The sequence below is a fragment of the Ailuropoda melanoleuca genome, chromosome 14 (genome assembly GCF_002007445.2).
Source record: "Ailuropoda melanoleuca isolate Jingjing chromosome 14, ASM200744v2, whole genome shotgun sequence".
Classification (NCBI taxonomy): domain Eukaryota; kingdom Metazoa; phylum Chordata; class Mammalia; order Carnivora; family Ursidae; genus Ailuropoda; species Ailuropoda melanoleuca.
The window spans coordinates 79,024,329-79,044,695 of NC_048231.1; the positions used below are offsets into that span (position 1 = coordinate 79,024,329).

The 20,367-nt window shown below is 49.2% G+C and overlaps 1 protein-coding gene and 1 long non-coding RNA gene across 2 annotated transcripts in view; one reads left to right on the forward strand and one right to left on the reverse strand.

Moving 5' to 3' along the window:
• SLC14A1 (solute carrier family 14 member 1 (Kidd blood group)) overlaps window positions 1-20,367 on the forward strand; it is a 137,513-nt gene that overhangs the window by 7,306 nt on the left and 109,840 nt on the right. The window contains exons 2-6 of the mRNA XM_034642538.1: window positions 1,622-1,802; window positions 2,752-2,941; window positions 7,236-7,364; window positions 11,353-11,545; window positions 17,925-18,072. Of these exons, the coding sequence (XP_034498429.1) occupies window positions 1,622-1,802; window positions 2,752-2,941; window positions 7,236-7,364; window positions 11,353-11,545; window positions 17,925-18,072 (841 nt within the window). The remainder of the gene's footprint in view (window positions 1-1,621; window positions 1,803-2,751; window positions 2,942-7,235; window positions 7,365-11,352; window positions 11,546-17,924; window positions 18,073-20,367) is intronic.
• Window positions 8,058-20,367, reverse strand: part of LOC117795994 — a 50,539-nt gene continuing 38,229 nt past the window's right edge. The window contains exons 2-3 of the long non-coding RNA XR_004620223.1: window positions 10,949-11,520; window positions 8,058-8,218 (exon numbers count right to left, since the gene is read on the reverse strand). This is a non-coding gene — a long non-coding RNA (uncharacterized LOC117795994). The remainder of the gene's footprint in view (window positions 8,219-10,948; window positions 11,521-20,367) is intronic.

The window sequence follows — 20,367 nt, forward strand, 5'->3', positions numbered from 1 at the left end:
TGGGTAGTAAGGAGGGCACGTATTGCATGGTGCACTGGGTGTTATACGCAACTAATGAAGCATCAAACTTTACATCAGAATCAGGGGATGTACTGTATGGTGATTAACATAATATAATAAAATAAAATTAATTATAAAAAAAAAAAATGTTTTACTTATCTTGTGGCCTAACATATGGTCTATACTGGAAAATGTTCTATGTGTGCTAGAAAAGAATGCATATTGCCTTTATGAAAGAATGTGTGGAGGCCTTTACTCTACCACTTTCACTGATATCCTCAAGACATGGAGTTTTGATATAGGGAGGAGGTTAGAGAAATCTATAGACCATCAGTGTACAATAGAAATATAATATGAACCACACATGTATGTTTAAACGTCTATTAACGGGGTGCCTCGGTGGCTCAGTTGTTAAACATCTGCCTTTGACTCAGGTCAGGATCCCAGTGTCCTGGGATCGAGCCCCATATCATGCTCCCTGCTCAGTGGGGAGTCTGCTTCTCCCTCTCCAGCTCCCTGTGCTTGTGTTCTCTCTCTCTCTCTTTCTGTCAAATAAATAAATAAAATCTTTTTTAAAATGTCTATTAACCATATTTTTAAAGTAAAAAGAAGGTAACATTAATTTTAATACTATATTTTATTTAGCTTAATATACATGAATATATGTTATTGTTATTTCATTATATAATCAGTGTAAGTATCACTGAGATATTTTACACATTCTTTTCTCATACCAAATCTTCAAAATCCACTTAGAGCCCATCTCAATTCAGATTAGCCACATTTTAAGCGCTCAATATCCACGTGTCCTATTGGCTATGATAGTGGACAGTGTAGTTCTAGAACAAGCAGCCCTGACCAAGGGGTCCACAGATAGACTTGAGGGGGTATGAATTTGGATGGGGAAAATAATTTACCTGTATTTCACTAACTTCCAATGAACTGAGACTTATTTGAATTATAAACATAGGTAATGAAAAACAGACCTAACAGTACTGGGATTATTTTCCATTGTCACAGGTTGGTTTGCCCTAGAAGGCTGACTTAGAGATGGAGATTTGCATGTAAGAAGTTTACTGGGGTGTGCCTTTGGGGTCAATACTGTAGAGGAGGAAAGGCAGCAAGATTAGGCAGAAGGCCCCAGGCGACCCTATGGTGAGCTCTGGATCTCAGGTGGCCCTATCAAGTTGTCCTGAGTTGGGGTGAGGAGGCCCCACATACTCACTCATTGCTACTTTGAAATTATAATAGGTATTGGATAGGCTGCACCTGTATGTCTGTCACAGACTTTTTTTTTTAATTTTTAAATATAACTGGTTTTCTTTGCAATCTTATTTATTTTATTCATTTCCAAACATGGTTCTGGAAAGAAGTCCATGGCCTTGCCAAACTGACAGAAAGGATCCACAGCACAAAAGTTTATGAAACTCTTCAGTGAAGAATGTGTAGTCGCCTTGAAAGACTGGTCTGCATGCAGCACCCTGGACAGCAATAGAGAGTGGACAGGGGTCTTATGATTGTTTATCTTTATCGGAACAGCCGACAAGTTTCCCTATCCCCAAGCACCCCTGCTGTCAAAAAGTTGTATTATATGATAGTTTGTCATGGTTTCTCTTAAAAGGATCTCCGGTCATCCAATGAAGACAGCCATATTGTGAAAATGGAAAAACCCAGTGAAAGGAGTAAAAGGAGAGAAAGTGGGGTAGCCCATCGGGGCTCTGCAGGCTTGGGGGGCATCAGCCTCTTCCAAGCAGTGGGCTACCTCACAGGGGAGATGAAGGAGTACAGGTGCTGGCTGAAAGGTAAGCAAATGCCCAGGGAGGAAGCAGCCCCCACTCTGGCCTGGGTGGAGGAAGCTGCTCCCTCGCTCACCCATTGAGAGGACTCTCACAGTTGGAGTGCTCCCACCCTGAGTTGGCTGTGCGTGGGTCTAAGGTACCCTACTAACTTGGAATTCCCATGGTTTCAGAATTAAGTGCACATCACTGATTTTAGTTCTTTGCAAATTCCTCACCCCTACATGGAGTAGATACAGGACAACCACTTTAGCAACATATAAGCCATTCCCCAATGGTGTTTGTTCCCTTCCTCCACAGCCATTTACTATGTGCCAAGAAAATATTGACATTGCCCTCCCTCATGTTCCAAGGCTCTTTCTTTCCTTTCATGTCTTTCTTCTTCTAGTTTCGCTCAACTAAATACTGCAACAGATACCCCATCCTCCTCACCCACCTCTGCAGAGGCTGTCCTAGAAACCAAAACAAAACCAGAGAGTGAGGCAGAATGTATGTCCCCTCTTTTAGGCCTGGCTCCCCCCAGGTCCCAACTCAATACGATTGCACCGCTATGCTAAAATTATTTCTTTTCCAAAATTTCTTTGCTGCTCAGATACCAGCTCTCGACTGAATCATATGGCACAACACAAAAAGAAGGTTTCCTTCCCTCCTCACCCCTTCCCTTGGACCAATAAATTTCCCTTGGAATGCTCCCGAGGCTTCCTTGCCAACCAAGCTGATGCCTGGAACAGCGTTAAATTGGTCTCAGCACGGTGCCTCCGTCTGTATGGCAAGAACTAACACCCACTGTGGACTGATTGCCTAGCCACTCAGAGACTTGGGCTAGGTGCCAGGCCAAATGAGAGGAAGTGTCCTGGCCCATGCATCCCTGTTTGCCTTGGTTGCCACACCAACCAGTGGTCCAATGGGGAAGCACAGGCTGGCCCCTGCTGATGGCTCTGCCTGTCTCTTTCAGATAAGCCCCTGGCCCTCCAGTTCACGGACTGGGTCCTGAGGGGGACCGCTCAGGTGATGTTTGTCAACAACCCTCTTAGTGGACTCATCATCTTCATAGGACTCCTGATCCAGAATCCCTGGTGGACGATTACTGGGGGTCTAGGGGCCGTGGTCTCAACCTTAACTGCCCTCGCCTTGAACCAGGACAGGTAAGTCCCTGTCTGTGGTGGTCACGGAGTCTTGAGGTGGACAGATAGAAAAGTATTTATGTGAGTGATCAGCCAACCTCATCTTACCAACCAGCCCAAAGTCTCCTGAAGACCAACTTCGAACCGGCCACTGGAGGTCTCTACAGGATTAAACCAAATTAAACTATTCCTGTGCTTGCAGCAAGTGACAGTACTAGGCTCCTTTTGACTGTAGATCTTTCTGGAAACACTCCCTGGGAGGCAGGTGCAGAGGAACACTTAAGCGGTTCTTCCTTCATGGAGCTTACAGTCTAGTTGAGGCAAGAAATGTCTCAGAGTAATAAGAGACAGTATATACTGGAGAGTTCAGAAAAGACAGACGTCTCTGAGTGTTGGGGGAGATGAGAGAAGGCAGCCTTTGAGCTGGAAACATGGGATCTGGGAGAGAGGAGGGAGGAGAAGTGGGAGGGCAGAGTGGAGGCAGGAGGCGACACTGCTCTCCCCACCCCCGCACTGGTGGCCACAAAGTCCAGGAACAAAAATAATTAGCATTTTATGTAACTGGACCATTTCCTCAGACTTTGCCCCATGCTGTCCCAATGTTCCCAAACTTTCCTGATGGCTAGAATCATCTGGGCTGACTGTTAAGAAATGTGTCTTCTCCAGCCCGACCACTTCTGTTCCCTCAGATAGTCCCATTCAATGGGTCTGGGAAGGAGTGTTTTTAACAAGATCCTTCTGGGTGCTTCTGATGAGCAGAGAAGTTTGGGAATTAGTGTTTTTCAATTTTGGGGTCACCCATCCATTTGTGGATCATGGATTAATTGTCAACAGCATTTTTAAAAATTAAGATAATAGAATAAAATAAAACAGATTAGATTCATTCATCTGTAGGAACTATTTTGTGAAATTTTTGTTTCATTAGTGTTGGGCTGTGTTGTGTATGTGGGGGAGGTGTGTAGGGGGATGGAGAGAGAACCAGGTCACGCTACCAAATATATTCCCTCCTTACCATGGGTTACTGCAAAAAGATTGAAAAACACTGTCATGCCTTGTTATGTGTGATTCTCATGGCCACTTCACAAGGCAGGTAGTGAAGGTAAGAGGGTCCACACTTACAAGTAAGAGAAAGGGACTGGGAGGGGCCAGGTGCTCACCTAAGGTGCCACAGTCAGTGGGTGGCAGAGCTCAGGCTTCCACACATGGCCTGCATCTTCCAGGCGGAGGTGAGTGCTCTCCCTGTCATGTAGACAGCGTGGACAGCAAGGCCAGAGGCTCCCTAAACCCAGAGAATGGGGAGTAATCAGAGTTGACTGTGTTGTGACCAACATCACACTTCCTCCAGGCCCACCTGACAATCCAGAGGTCACCAAGGCAAATTTGTGAGTGGGCGTATCTCCCCTAAGAAGCCATTCATGCACGTCTCAGGGGGCCTTGGGGGACCACTCTGATTCCAGCAAGCCAGGAGGCTGTTCCATATTGGATGAATGAGAGGCTGAATTCTTTGGTGTGACAATCAGTATAGGCTCCAGCCAGGATTTTGTGTCTCTCTTTCAACCAGTAGGTTCCCTATTCGTACTTATCACCTCATGGGCAGCTGGCATAGAATTGGCCCCTGACAGGTTTAACTCTTGTCTTGCTGCTTCATCACTATTTGGTAAAACTCACCCAAACTCTGTCCAGCCCATGCTCTTTAGCTATGTGACCTTGGGCCAGTGCTTCCTCTCCTGGCCCCATTGTCCTCATGTGTGCGAGCTACGACTTGCTAGCTCACTTCTGCCCTGACAGTCTGATTCTCTGACTTTCTTCCCAACCATAATCTACTGGTAAACTTGCCAGGCCATTCACAGAGCTGATTTATGGACCTCAGTATTACAGGGGAGGTACCAACCACACCAGCCTATTCCTCCCAGACGTCTTCACTAAGACAAGTGTGTGCCAGTTTGGCTTCCAAAGCTTTCTCTGATGGGCCTCCCCCATGTCTCCCACTCAGCATCCCACTCTTCCCAATTAAGCATTTTTGCTTCTTCCTATCTAACCCTACCATCCTTTCAAATCCCCCTCCTACAGGGAGCCCACCCCTGATTACCTCAGTGCTCTCTGAACCCTCCTTTCTCATTGGACAGCCCCAGAACATACCCCAATAACTATATGGATTGGTTCTCTAATTGCTTTCTGAGGCTTCTCTCCCTGGCAATGTTCTAAGCACATTGAGGACAGGAAGTCCATTTTGAATGCTTTCCATTCTACTACAGTGCCTAGAAGAGATTCCAGCTTCATTGCTGATAGGTCAGTACCGTGTTCTACACCATAGGTTCAAAGATCTAGGCACCCCACACTGCGTCCACACACACACACCCTTCCAAGAACCCTGCCTTCACCACTGTCCCCAACAAAGCACTGACACAGCTGCATGTTCTAATCATAACCGTCACCGTCCCTCTCTACCACCCCTACTCCCCTCCCCCCATTCCCCTGACCACCCCTACTTCCTGTCCACCAGTCCTACTCCCAGCCTCCTCCTCCCCACCTCCTCCTCCATCAGCCCCGTGTCTCCCCTTATCCCTGCTACCTTACCCCCACTGGCCCGGAGCCTGTATTTCACAGAGAAGAACTCAAGGTCAGCAACACTAACGCTGCAGCATCCTGATGGAATGTGGTCCTAATGAAGACCTTTTTGTCATTGAGGTCACCTTTGTATTTTTGATGGTCAGAGTGGGACATAAGGTAATGAGTTTCATTTTGACAACCAAACCCAGAAGCCACCAAAGGTTTGGTAGAGGAATGTTCTGGGAAGGGACTTTGCCAGGGAGGGGCAGCTATGGAGGCAGCCCTTAGATGTCACCCTAATTTTGTCTCCCTTGGGCTCCCTTGTTTGATTCCTACTATTCCCCCTCCACCCTGCCCCTGGGGCTACAGGCCTGCCCCCAGGATGGGCCAGACATCTTTGCTGAGTCTGCCTGAAGCAACTGGTATTAAAATCAAAAAAGTACTAAATTCTAACAATGAATGGAAATGCGAAAATGTAGATAAAATGCAAACACACCTAAAAATAATTATTTTCCCAAACATGGGTTTCTGCTTTTCAGATCAATTTTCTAGTCCTGAGGACATTCTGAACTCCAGTGGTCTTCTCGCCCAGCCCCCTGCCTGTCTCCAGCTGCCCTATATGTTCATGGCCTCAGGAGCAGCCCACCGACTATCCTGTGTCCCATACAAGTGTCCCCCCACAAGTGCCATGTGTTCTGCTTTTCTTGTTGGCAACTGTCTAGATACTGTCCCTCCTGTTCTCCAGCTGCTCCCACTCTCCCCCTTCTAGCTGAGCTGATCTGACCCCTCCAGAGCTGAAAGCTTCCCTCCTTCCAGACTTAATCTTTGGCCTCTGTCAGGCTCCTGCCTCCCTCTCAGGGTGCTCATGCTTCCAGACGCCTCTGCTGGGCACGAACGGTCAGCTGGTGAAGAAGAGCTCTAGCATTCACACCTGTGCATTCAACAATGAGGCAAGGCTTAGAGCCCTATGTGTACCAGACGCTGTTGTCTGTTGTTACAATGATGTCAGGCAGACAAGCTCCAGCCTGGGCAACTTCCAGTCAAGGATGGGGGACAGAGCACACCACACAAAGTTCAGGGTCAAGCAGGGGTCTTGCAATGATTTACCCAGTCCCTCCCTCACCCTATTCCCCAGCCAGCAGAGCTATGGGAAGGGTCAAGGGCAGTGTTTGCTAGCATCAGGCAGAGAAGTTTAGGCATATAGATTTCCCTGATGAAATGAAGAGAGGATAGACTCAGGCTTGGATTCTCCCCACCTCTGGGCCCCTCCCTTCCCTGCCAAGGGGAGAGGCACATACACATCCCAGCAGGCTGAGCTCGTCCACGCTGGGACACACTGTCCTCCTCAGAGAGAGGACAGGTGACGACCACAGCTTCACACAGGGCAGTCAGAATGCACTCTCTCTTCCTCTTGCTCTTTCTCCCCTCCTCCTCCCTGTCTCCTACACGCATAGACCACACACACACACCCCTCCCTTCCCCAGTGTCATACCTCAGGTTTCTGTGAGATCCCTCACTATACTTAGCAGTCTGAGATCCCCCAGAAAAGCCAAGGAGAGAGCTCAGACACAGTGAGAAGACTTAATTCTAGAACCGCAGGGTAATCAGGGCTGTGGGGAGGGGTGTATCTAGGAAGGTGCTGGCAGCTATGTGACGTCCCAAAATTCAGAAGTAAGCTGACTTTTTCCTGGGAGTACCAAGGGGGGCCCTACAAGTACTACCAAATTCAAATGCAAAGTAACTGTCCCGTCTCCCCCACCCCCAGGTCTGCCATCGCCTCCGGCCTCCATGGGTACAATGGGATGCTGGTGGGACAGCTCATGGCCGTGTTCTCCGAGAAGTGGGACTACTACTGGTGGCTTCTCTTCCCTGTGACCTTCACAGCCATGACCTGGTGAGACACCTCATTCCTTCTCTCACAGACGCACAGGTCCCAGGGTGCTTGCCTCTTACACTGGACAGGGACGTGGACCCCTGGAGCCCAGTGCTTCATCGTCAGGCTGGCTTGTCCCACAAGACGCAGTGAAGATCCATGAATTTGATGGCGACACAGCAGATCATATTTTTATTTTGGAATAACAGGGACCCTTTAGAGCAGCAATGAGCACAGGTTTTTTTTATGGTGCTAATAATCTTCCTTGAATGATAGTTTTAATAATAAAGGCTAACATTTATTGCGGATTTCCTATAAGCCAGGCACAGAGCTAATCCAAGTGGGGTTACTATTGTCCCCAGTTTACAGAAGGGAAGACCAAGTCATGAAGGAGTTCAGTAACTCGCCCCAGGTCATACTTTTACAAAGTGTTTGATGATGAACCCAGAGTCTCCAGGCTACATGGGAATCATCTAAACCATGGCCTGACCAAGACAGAAAAGCTAAAAACTCCCTTGGGATAGAATCAGAGCTGTCTTGGAGCAGAATGTCTATAGTGAAAGCATAGAATCTTTGAACAAGAGGCATTAGTTAAGATCTTGCTGTGCAATCACCTCATTTTGGAAAGGAATAAAAAAGTCAGGAGGAAGGGTCTTGGGAACAAATATTCGTGGAGAGCAGGGCGGACTTGCTAGGCCTTAGCTCACTGCGGCTGAGGCAGGTCTGTGCTGCCTGAGGCTCCATCACTCGCAGACCCGCCAGCACCAGAGGGCAGAAGCCTGAGGTGCCCGGCGGCCTCCAGTCCGTGCCCGCAGCTCCGAGACGTGCTGACTAATTTTTAACATCTCTAAGAAGTACATGCCTTTCTTCAGTTTCTGGAGTTAGTAAAAATCAGTTAGTTTAATTTAGTTTAAGTCCTGTTTTATTACCTTTTAGTAGTGCTTGTAAGTAAATTACTACATTAAGCATTCTGGGCAATTTATATTTTTTCTTAGGGTTTCTGTCTTTCTGAAACCTTTGGGACGAAAAGCGATAGCAGTCATTCCTGTGGGGATTTCCTCAATGCCCCCCGCCTGCCCCCAGGTCAGGAGTAGCAGACCTTGGCTTCCTTTGCACACATTTGGTTTATAACAACACAGATGAAGCCTCTCAGCAGGCCTGGCAGCCACTCTGCACCCCACAGCAGTGTGTCCACAGTGCCCCACCCCCACCCCCACTCCCCAACTTAAAAGACAAAAAAAGTATCGAGCACCCAACTCTGTGCTGCTATTCCAGTGGGTTCCCTAATCTATTCATGTAGAACCCCCAAATAAGGTAGGTATTAGTAGTGCCATTTTCCAGATTTAGCCAAAAAATATTTGCTGAGTGCCTACTATGTGCAGGGACTGTTCTAGATTCTGGGGATACTTGTGAACAAGAGATGGTCTCCATCCTCTTGGAGCCTATGTTCTTCTTGACAAAGATAGAAACAATGTCCCCAACTAGTTAACTAAAAAGATCTTGTCAAGATTTGATTAGTGCTGTGAGGAAAGCAAAACAGGGTGAGTGGGACGAAGTGATTCCAGACATGAGTGGTCAGGGAAGGCCACTATGAAGAGGAAACATGGCTGCTTTCACCTAAATGATAAAAGGCAGCTGCCCTCTGAAGATCTGTTGCAGACCCTGACTGGAGGAGTGCCTGCGTTCAGGAAATAAGACCATGGGATGGGGGTGGGGTGGGGGTTATGCCCAGTGAACAAAGGAGGAGTGGCAGGAGGTGAGGGCAGAAGGAAGTGAGAACTAGACCCCTTTCGCTTTGAGGATCCAGTAAGCTTTTTGATTTTTTGTTACAACTGTAATGGGAAGTAGTTAAAGGGTTTTAAGCAGAGATGTGGTAGGCTATGGTTTAAATTTAAACAAATCACTCTTGCCCTCTGGAGAATGGATTTTAACTGGAGCAAGAGTGGATGCTGTAAGCATTGTCAGGAACCCACAGAGAGATGAGAATGGTCTGGACAAGGGTGATATACAGGAAGGTGGTGAGAAGTGGTTGGGCTTGGGGTGTATTTTAAGGAAGATACAGTCAACAAGACTTGCTGGGAGGCTATGGAGCATGGGGCCTGTGAGAGGGGCAGGGTAGAAAAGAAGAGTCAGCATACTCCTATAGTTTGCCTGAGCACCTGGGTTGATGAATAAGACTAAGACGAAAACAGTTTGGGGGTGGGAGACAGGGCACAAATCAAGAGTTCTGTCGGACATATTTGGCTGTAGACTTCCAGGCAGAGATGTTGACGAGGTAACTAGATGTACAAATCCAGAACTTTGTGATACCCTCAAGATTTGGAGGGCAGAAGCATACAGAATATATTTTGTCCATGGGACTAAAGGATATCACCCAGAAAAAGAAGGTTAAGAAAGAGGAGATCCAAGGCAGAGCCATAGGATCTTCCAATATTTAGATGCCTGGCAGTGGAGAGGAATAACCACAAAGAAGAGGTCATGAGGAGTGGCTGGAGAAGCGGGAAGCAAGCTAAGAAAGGGCAGTGTCATGGTAGCCTGGACAGAAAGTGTTTCAATCCCATTGGAGTGTCCTGCTGTCCAATAAAGGCAGCAGGGAATGGCCATGGATTTGGCAGGATAGATGTCATTGGTGAACTGGATCAGAACCATTTCCGTGGCATGGGGAGAGCCCACACCTGATTGGAGTGGGTTCAGAAAAGAAAGGGGGTAGAAAGATGGGGCATAGCAATCTTTTGAGGAGTAATTGTTATGAAGGGGAGCAGAGAAATGGGGCAAACTAGCTGGAGGGGACATCGGGTTAGAGGTGGAGAATGTTTACAGGTAGAAGATACTAAAGCATGTTGTAGACTTGTAAGAATGATCTAGAGAAAAAGGAGAGACTGAAGAGAGGGGAGAGAATTGCAGGAGTGAAGTCTTGGAGACAGATTGGATCGTGAAGTACAAGGGAAAGAATTGGCCCAGGAAAGAAGGAGGGACACTCTCATTATGTGACAATGGCAGAGAAGAGAGAGGAGGAGCACGTGGGAGCCGGGCCATTGGAGTGTGTGGAGCTCATGGTTGGGAGAATGAAGCATTTCGCATCTCATCATTTCTGTTCTTTCAATGAAGTAAAGCAAGGTGCTCAGCTGAAACTAAAGGGAAGCAGACAGTGAAAGTTTGAGGAGAAAGGAGAAAATGTGAAATAGTTGTCTCAGCAAGGCCGAGAGTTAATTTGTTAGGGCTGTGTGGTAGGGATTCCAGGCGGTCTTCAATGCCCATTGGAGATTCATGGTCATGAAGGGAGACCAATCAGCCAGATCATGTGACTTCGTGTATCGTCCAGCAACTCACTGAGTGTGGAGGACACAAGGTGTTAGGTGTCTACGGTGGCTGGTCCCCTCAAGGAAACTAAAGCTCAAGGAGACTCATTGCCTAATGTTGCTCACTCAGCCTGTAAGTGTGGGAGTTAGGATTTGCACCCAGCTCCGTCTGCCTCCGAAATGCATGCTTTTTCCAAGGAGGAGGCCAAGAAGAGAGAGGACACAAACAACTGAAGGTTCCCTCTTCACGGGGTGGCTTCCAGGGTAGCTCAGTGCACTTGACCTGAACCCAAGCCCACACATTACCTGTACGTGCCAGAGCAGCAGCCTCCCACCAGGCCAGACTTCTAAAGTGTTATCACAGCCCAGGGTAGTCGCTGTTGCACATCCCGATGATCCAAAGGCAATACATGACATTTTCTAAGGAGACATTTTGTTCCTTTTTCTTGGTTTAAGGAACATGGAAATATTTAATATAAAAGTTTCTATTCAAAACAAATTATAATACTTGAAAATTTGTTTCTCAAAGATTCACCTTGAATTGAACACTTTATTCCCAGTCCCAGATAAATAGACCACTAGAGTTTCCAAGAGTCAGGAATGGCCGTGCCAAGGAGAGGGGACAGTGGGCGGCAGTGTGGCCAGAGCCAATGAGACGGTGTAGACCTAAGGATGAGCACAGATTAACCTTTCGTCTTTCTCATCTTCAGCCCACTTCTTTCCAGTGCCTTGACTTCCATCTTCAGCAGGTGGGACCTCCCGGTCTTCACGTTGCCCTTCAACATGGCAGTGACCCTGTACCTGGCAGCCACCGGCCACTACAACCTATTCTTCCCCACAACGCTGGTGGAGCCCGTGTCTTCGGTGCCCAACATCACCTGGACAGAGATGGAGATGCACTTGGTAAGTTTCCCCACGGCAGGGGAGTTGGGACCCCCTGCTTCCGTCACACACCTTCTCCATAACCAGCCTGTGGATTACCCAGGCTCTCCGCTTCTCCAGACGCCTCTCTACCAGGTGATGGTCATGGGCAAGGCTAGGACAGGGAGGGGCGGCTGCCACCTCCATACGCTCTCTTACCAAACCCTTATGGAAGACCTGATATGGGCCCTTTATCAGACACGGGGAAGACACGGAGTAAGAGGACAACAGCCCCTCCGCCCTTTCTCAGTGTGCACTCCCCACAGGGAAACGGACAGTAGACAAGCGCACAGACAAGCACGAAGTTGTTGCTACACAGCGGTGGGGTTCGGGGAGAAATAGAAAATAAGGGGCACCTGGGTGGCACAGCGGTTAAGCGTCTGCCTTCGGCTCAGGGCGTGATCCCGGCATTATGGGATCGAGCCCCACATCGGGCTCCTCTGCTGTGAGCCTGCTTCTTCCTCTCCCACTCCCCCTGCTTGTGTATCCTCTCTCGCTGGCTGTCTCTATCTCTGTCAAATAAATAAATAAAATCTTTAAAAAAAAAAAAAGAAATAGAAAATAGGACGGATGTTTGGGGGAAGGGGCAAGACACTAAGAGAAATGTTTAAAATTAAGATTTTGAAGATGTTATCAGNGAAAAAAGAAATAGAAAATAAGACGGATGTTTGGGGGAAGGGGCAAGACACTAAGAGAAATGTTTAAAATTAAGATTTTGAAGATGTTATCAGTAGAAGATGGGGATGAATTTTCACATACTTTCCATCTCAGTGGCTCTCAAGCAGGGGTGATTTTGTCCTCCTGAGCAAATGTCTGCGGATACTTTTTAAATTTTCTAAACTGGGGGGAGGGGTGCTACTGGTATAGAGCAGATAGAAGCCAGGGATGCCGCCAAACATCCTGTTACGCACGCGACACCCCTCCCCACCACGAAGAATTATGCAGCCCCAAGTGCCCATGATACTGAAGTTGAGAACTCTGCTTTACATCCAATTATCCTAAATGTGCACATTCGTTTATTCTACTGATGTCTAGACACGGGGGATGAGAGATATGATAAAAATCTAACATAAGATTAAATATATAGAATTGTAACATTTGGCCTTATTAGTGAACAACAGAGAAAGCTAAGAGCTCACACTCAGGCATGCTTATTACGTACCAGACACTGTTCCAAGCCCTGGACTTCTGAACTCCTTTAACCAACCCTCATAATAGCCCAATACTGTAAGTACTGTCATTCTCCCCGTTCACAGATGAGGAAACTGACGCACAGAGCGGGTTAGTTGCCCAAGGTCAAACTGCAGCTAGTGCCTGAGCATAAAACCCAGACATCCCACGGCAGAGTCCTGGCCGTGACCCGCCACCCACTCCGTCAGGCATGACAGGCACCCTCGCCTTGTCAGAGCAACCGCAGTGAGGAGAAGCCCTCTGCTTCTCAGTGCAGTCCGCCCCTCATTGGGTACCCTCACTGAGTGCTCGAGTGTTCTCTACCTTCCTCAGAAATCCACCCCCTCCATCTTTCACCTGTTGGTTCTAACTCGGCTTTTTAGAGTCATTCAGAATACTCAGAGTCATGACTGCCTTTGAATGCTTGCAAACATAACCTATGTCCTCATTATTGTTTGGACAGTCTGCTTTCCGAGCTCTCACCACCTCCCCCACCGGCCGAGCCCATTGTCTGGATATACTGAAACCCTGGGGGCTCAGCTCCAGGACCACTGCTCCAGAGCAGGGCAGGCAGTGGGGCTCCTGCAGGGCCGGCTACGCTCCAACACGAAGCCTCTCGGAAAAGGAAAGGCTCCCGAGCTCCTGCGGGAGCCCCTGGTGCAGGCGCTGCTGCCAACCACTCAAAACCTTTTTAGGGATTTTGTCTTCGTAAAGTTTTGTCCAGGGCCCGGGCAGGAGTACGATCGGAGTCAGGGTTAAGGTCGAAATCCGAAAGAATGGGAAAGACAGAGCCCTGCCTTGAAAGCCCACCCTCTCCAGTGGGAAACAGCAGGGGTGGGAGCAGGGCCAAATCCTAACTCTGATAGGATCGGCAGCGATCCTCATCAGGCAGTTTGCCACATTGCCTCCGGGGCACAGACTGCTGTCCCCGAGCCCTGCCCATGAGGCAGCGTCCAAGTGGTGCTGCCAGAGGGAAGGGCCCCCGGAGCCCCCCACCCACCTCAGGCTATGAGGCTATGCAGTCGGCACCGAGGCGAGGGCTCAGGGGAGACAACCACAGGCAAGAGATCCCTCTTGTTCATCTTCACCATAAGCAGAAAGTGGTGGGACGCAAATCCATGTGAGCCCAAGCTCACCGTGCGAGCTCCCCACCACACTGCTACTCTGACCGCCGTCCCCTTCTCTTCCACGCCATCCACATCCCAGCACCCCTTCCCTCCTTCTCTTTAACACAATGATGGGTATGACTTCCTTTTTGTTTATCAGGACTGTTGTTACTGGAGAATTGTCTGGAGTAGGGAGTAGGAAGGAGGCCGGTGCTCAGTAAATTTCCATGCACACCCGACTGCCCTTCACACCTTCACCCCAGAATGTTAGAAAGCAGGTAGAGGGGAGGGAGGCAGCCCTGGGGCCACAGTTCACCCAGCTAAAATATGGATCCCAGCAGAGGAAGCAGTTTTCTGAACCCAGGCTCCGTTCCGAGGCTACTTGCCCCTCATTCCTCTCATTCTTGACTGCTTGTGCTTCAAACCTGTGTCCCCAGAGGGGAGGGGGGAAGTTGGAGCCCGCTCAGCAGCCTGCATTCTTCAGACTTCGGGAAGTCATAGAATATTTACTGAATAGACTTCTAACCCATTGCCCGCACGGAAGCTGAGTTCCCTGAACAGGCACAAAGCTTTCTCGGGGCTCCTTTAAATAAGATGTGCCCCACCCTGTCGTTCCCGGCCCAAGGCTGTAGGCTCTGGCCCAAGTGGTGCTGGTGATTGAGAGGCCACCCATCCAGAGACAAGGATGGGCACAGTTTAAAAGCTCTGTGGGTCTCCTCAAAACACTATTCTCTAAAGAAACCAGACTGACTCCAGAATTAAATCCATTTGTTAAAAAGTACAAAATTTCACCCCAAGGGAGATGTGGAATGAACTCCCAACATCTATAGTAGGTCATGTATAACTAACCCAGTGGTCTCCAAACTCGGTTGCACGTTAGAATCTCCCGAGGTCCCGGTCAGGCCCATACCGGTTAAATCACTGTTGGGGAGGAGCCAGGCATCAAATTTTTTAAAGAGCTCCAGGTGATTCCAATGTACATCCAAGTTTGGAAACCGCCGAGCTAATCAATACATATTTATGAAGCACCTAGTATGTACCCAGCCATAAAGGAGCCCTGCTCTCAAAGAGGTCACATGACCTAGTAATGGCACGAAGACTGCAGAATTTTAAAGCTGGAATCGTCTGCGAAGGCAGCCTCCTCCTGTTACAGAGGCAGACACCAGGGTCCAGCATGAGGAAGTGACAAACCCGCCATCAAGCCATGAGCTCATGCAGAGCCCCCTGAAGGCCGGAGCCCTCAGCTCCCAGGCCAATGCTCTCCCTAACCTGCCAATCTCCCTCCTTTCCTTCTTCCCCTCCTCTGTCGGATGGGGATGGTTCAGCATGGGCAGAAAAGGGCTATCTGTCTGCCAAACTAACCATCTCCAATTCNGGAAAGACAGAGCCCTGCCTTGAAAGCCCACCCTCTCCAGTGGGAAACAGCAGGGGTGGGAGCAGGGCCAAATCCTAACTCTGATAGGATCGGCAGCGATCCTCATCAGGCAGTTTGNCACCACCACCAAATGGCTCTCAAGCTCAGGGATGTTGGCTTTGTTCTGTTTCCCAAGATTGCACACATTACCTTTCTGCAATGCTAACGGCTCCACGAGCAGGGGAAGTGCCTCCTCCTTCCTAGAGCCNGCCACATTGCCTCCGGGGCACAGACTGCTGTCCCCGAGCCCTGCCCATGAGGCAGCGTCCAAGTGGTGCTGCCAGAGGGAAGGGCCCCCGGAGCCCCCCACCCACCTCAGGCTATGAGGCTATGCAGTCGGCACCGAGGCGAGGGCTCAGGGGAGACAACCACAGGCAAGAGATCCCTCTTGTTCATCTTCACCATAAGCAGAAAGTGGTGGGACGCAAATCCATGTGAGCCCAAGCTCACCGTGCGAGCTCCCCACCACACTGCTACTCTGACCGCCGTNCCCACAACACCCTAGGTAGCACTAAATCTACAGCAACCACCTAGAGACTAGGGGTCAAGTTCAGAGGCTTTAGCCTGGCTTTGGCCACCAATGAGCTCGTGACCTTAGAAAGGTCAATCGTCAGAAAGGCCTAAAGTATTTCCAATATTTCTGGAATACTTGTAGGATTTCAGAAGGTCTTGTGGAAATGCCTTAGTGCCCTGAAACCCCCAATGGCAGTCTAGAGAGGAGGTGCCCTCTGGTCCTCTCAGAGCTTCTCCTCTCAGAGCAGAAGCCATGTGTCCCTCAGAAGCACCTGTGTTGGGGGGGGCCTGCCCGGCTTTGCATGGGGGATACCAGATGCCTGCTAGGTGGTGGAGTGAAGAGCTATTTGTTCCAGTTGGTGTCATTCCTCCCAAGATCTCTTACACACTGGAGGNAGAGGGGAGGGAGGCAGCCCTGGGGCCACAGTTCACCCAGCTAAAATATGGATCCCAGCAGAGGAAGCAGTTTTCTGAACCCAGGCTCCGTTCCGAGGCTACTTGCCCCTCATTCCTCTCATTCTTGACTGCTTGTGCTTCAAACCTGTGTCCCCAGAGGGGAGGGGGGAAGTTGGAGCCCGCTCAGCAGCCTGCATTCTTCAGACTTCGGGAAGTCATAGAATATTTACTGAATAGACTTCTAACCCATTGCCCGCACGGAAGCTGAGTTCCCTGAACAGGCACAAAGCTTTCTCGGGGCTCCTTTAAATAAGATGTGCCCCACCCTGTCGTTCCCGGCCCAAGGCTGTAGGCTCTGGCCCAAGTGGTGCTGGTGATTGAGAGGCCACCCATCCAGAGACAAGGATGGGCACAGTTTAAAAGCTCTGTGGGTCTCCTCAAAACACTATTCTCTAAAGAAACCAGACTGACTCCAGAATTAAATCCATTTGTTAAAAAGTACAAAATTTCACCCCAAGGGAGATGTGGAATGAACTCCCAACATCTATAGTAGGTCATGTATAACTAACCCAGTGGTCTCCAAACTCGGTTGCACGTTAGAATCTCCCGAGGTCCCGGTCAGGCCCATACCGGTTAAATCACTGTTGGGGAGGAGCCAGGCATCAAATTTTTTAAAGAGCTCCAGGTGATTCCAATGTACATCCAAGTTTGGAAACCGCCGAGCTAATCAATACATATTTATGAAGCACCTAGTATGTACCCAGCCATAAAGGAGCCCTGCTCTCAAAGAGGTCACATGACCTAGTAATGGCACGAAGACTGCAGAATTTTAAAGCTGGAATCGTCTGCGAAGGCAGCCTCCTCCTGTTACAGAGGCAGACACCAGGGTCCAGCATGAGGAAGTGACAAACCCGCCATCAAGCCATGAGCTCATGCAGAGCCCCCTGAAGGCCGGAGCCCTCAGCTCCCAGGCCAATGCTCTCCCTAACCTGCCAATCTCCCTCCTTTCCTTCTTCCCCTCCTCTGTCGGATGGGGATGGTTCAGCATGGGCAGAAAAGGGCTATCTGGCTGCCAAACTAACCATCTCCAATTCACCACCACCAAATGGCTCTCAAGCTCAGGGATGTTGGCTTTGTTCTGTTTCCCAAGATTGCACACATTACCGTTCTGCAATGCTAACGGCTCCACGAGCAGGGGAAGTGCCTCCTCCTTCCTAGAGCTCCACAACACCCTAGGTAGCACTAAATCTACAGCAACCACCTAGAGACTAGGGGTCAAGTTCAGAGGCTTTAGCCTGGCCTTGGCCACCAATGAGCTCGTGACCTTAGAAAGGTCAATCGTCAGAAAGGCCTAAAGTATTTCCAATATTTCTGGAATACTTGTAGGATTTCAGAAGGTCTTGTGGAAATGCCTTAGTGCCCTGAAACCCCCAATGGCAGTCTAGAGAGGAGGTGCCCTCTGGTCCTCTCAGAGCTTCTCCTCTCAGAGCAGAAGCCATGTGTCCCTCAGAAGCACCTGTGTTGGGGGGGGCCTGCCCGGCTTTGCATGGGGGATACCAGATGCCTGCTAGGTGGTGGAGTGAAGAGCTATTTGTTCCAGTTGGTGTCATTCCTCCCAAGATCTCTTACACACTGGAGGGTACTGCCATCCCCCTGTTCCAGCCCATTACCCCCACCAGGAATGGCTCAGTCCTGACCCTTAGGCCTGGTCTTTGCGTTATGTGCCCACGCTCCAGTGACCCGGATTCTGTTGACTTTGCAGCTGCTACAAGCCATCCCCATCGGGGTCGGCCAGGTGTATGGCTGCGACAATCCCTGGGCAGGCGGTGTGTTCCTGGTGGCTCTGTTCATCTCCTCGCCACTCATCTGCCTGCATGCCGCCATTGGCTCCATCGTGGGGATGCTGGCAGGTAGGACACAGTGCCCTCCCTACAGGGAGGACTTTGGGATAATCTTCCTGAGGCCATTTCACCCCTGCATGTGGCAAATGTTCTCAATCTATGATCTTCACTGGAGTTTTNGGATAATCTTCCTGAGGCCATTTCACCCCTGCATGTGGCAAATGTTCTCAATCTGTGATCTTCACTGGAGTTTTATAACACTGCCAGGGGTAAGGATGTGTTTTTCCCTTTCTTGAATCTCCAAAGGGAGCAGACTGCAGCAGCAAGATATGTGGAGAAACCGCAAGGGACTGAAGACCAGATCAGCCTGCTAACTGAGCCCCTGGGAGCTGAGGGCTGAGAGGAGGGGAGGGGAACACAGCGGGGAGGAGAGCAGTAGCAGACCAAGGGGTATAAATGACCCAGCACTTCAAAATGTCAAGGAAACTAAAAGAAAAAAATTTCTCAAAATTTGTGTTGCTATTTGACAAATGTGATTTAATATTTCTACATGTATGTATATGTGTGTACATGCACGTATACATGGATATGTGGACAGTAGAGCCAGAAATTAGAGTTGGGCATATGGGACTAACGTTCCGTTAACTCATTCCAATATTTGTCAAGAACATCTCAGAAGCAGAACTTAAAAAAATTCTTTGAAAATAACTTCGAACTTATCAAAAAATTACAAAAATAAAGATAGCACACAAAGCACCCATGCATTCTTTACCTGATTCACCTGTTGTTCACATCCTACCCTTTCCCTGTGTTATTTCTCTACCTCCGTCTTCCTAGATGTGTACATACGTACTTTTCCTCAACCGTTTGGAGCAGACCCTTTCTCAATTGAAAACTTTCTTGCTAAAAGTGCAGTTGCTCTGGCCAAAGGAGTGAGGAAAGGCCTAGAATCCCAACACCTTGACCCCCCCTCACCTTGGAAGTAGTCATACCTCTGTGTGAAATCTTCAAAACACAAATTGGAAACCACTGCTCCCTTCTTATTGCTGGTTCCCAAAGACCAGATGCCATTTGTAGAGGCTCCTTTGATGAGAGGAGGGAGGAGGATGGGGGGATGGCAGGAGTGAGGCCACCTGGGGGCCTGGCACCAGCCACAGGGTGGCCTTTGGGCTGGGACCCGGAACTGGCCAAAAACAACACACCTTGTCCCACAGCCCTGACGGTGGCCACGCCCTTCGAGACGATCTACATGGGCCTCTGGAGCTACAACTCTGTCCTCTCCTGCATTGCCATCGGGGGCGTGTTCTACGCCCTCACCTGGCAGACCCACCTGCTGGCCCTCGTCTGTGGTGGGTATTTGGGGAAAGCTGTCAGCCATGTCACTCTGCTATTCCTTCCTTCCCTCCCTACTTGGTTATGTGAAACCCATGGGGCCCACTAATCAGAACTCAGCAGCAGTGGTAGAAGGACCCGTGGCTTGGGTCCCAACACCAGGGGACTTGAGGTTCCTTTTCTGTCAAGTGGAGTCACAACCACGCTTACTGCTATTACAAGTGTTGGAAGTTTACAAGATCACACATGCATTTCCTCACGTGTCAGTGGCAGGGTTCTGGTGTAACGATTTGTCATCCCACGACCTACTACGGAGCACCACTAAGTGCCAGGCCCTAGGCTAGACACGGAAGACGCAGTGGTGACCACATCCTCATGAAGCCACGTCTAGTGGAAGAGAAGTAACCACACAATTCTTAAGGCTGTGATGTCTGAAAAGATTGTTGGAAAGACCCAGTGAGATGACATACCTGGGAGCACTGAAGTCGTAGAAAATTGGACCATGGGAGCTTGATTCCCATGAAGTAAACAGCACGCTGTCCCAAGGGAAATGGGCTACAGGCCTCATTACAGCTGCACTCCAGCACCACGTGTGCGCTCAATCCTCCCAAGACCACTACCAGGCATAGATTGTTGGCCCATTTTGTGGGAGAGGGAATGAAGCCCAGAAGGGTTCATGAACTTGGTGTAGAACGTAACTATTAAGGGCACAAGCAAGAGTCAAACCCCAGCCCCACCTTTCCACCAGTCTCCCTGCCCTGGAGTTGCTTATATTCTCCGGAAACAGTGAGACTTTAACAAGTGAAAACTGGAGACAAGTAAAGGGCAGAAGAACTTTTTTTATGTTTTTTTCCTCACTCATGTGTGGAGACTGTAAATGACTTCCATGTCCCTTGTCCCTCCCAGCAGCCAGCAGAGAGACAGTAGGCTTGGTAAATATTTGTCAAGTCAAAAGTGCCAGATATTTTGAGGCTAAAACTGTAACTGCCTTTGGCCTTCAGAGAAGTGGCAGATTCTTGTGGCTAGAACCAT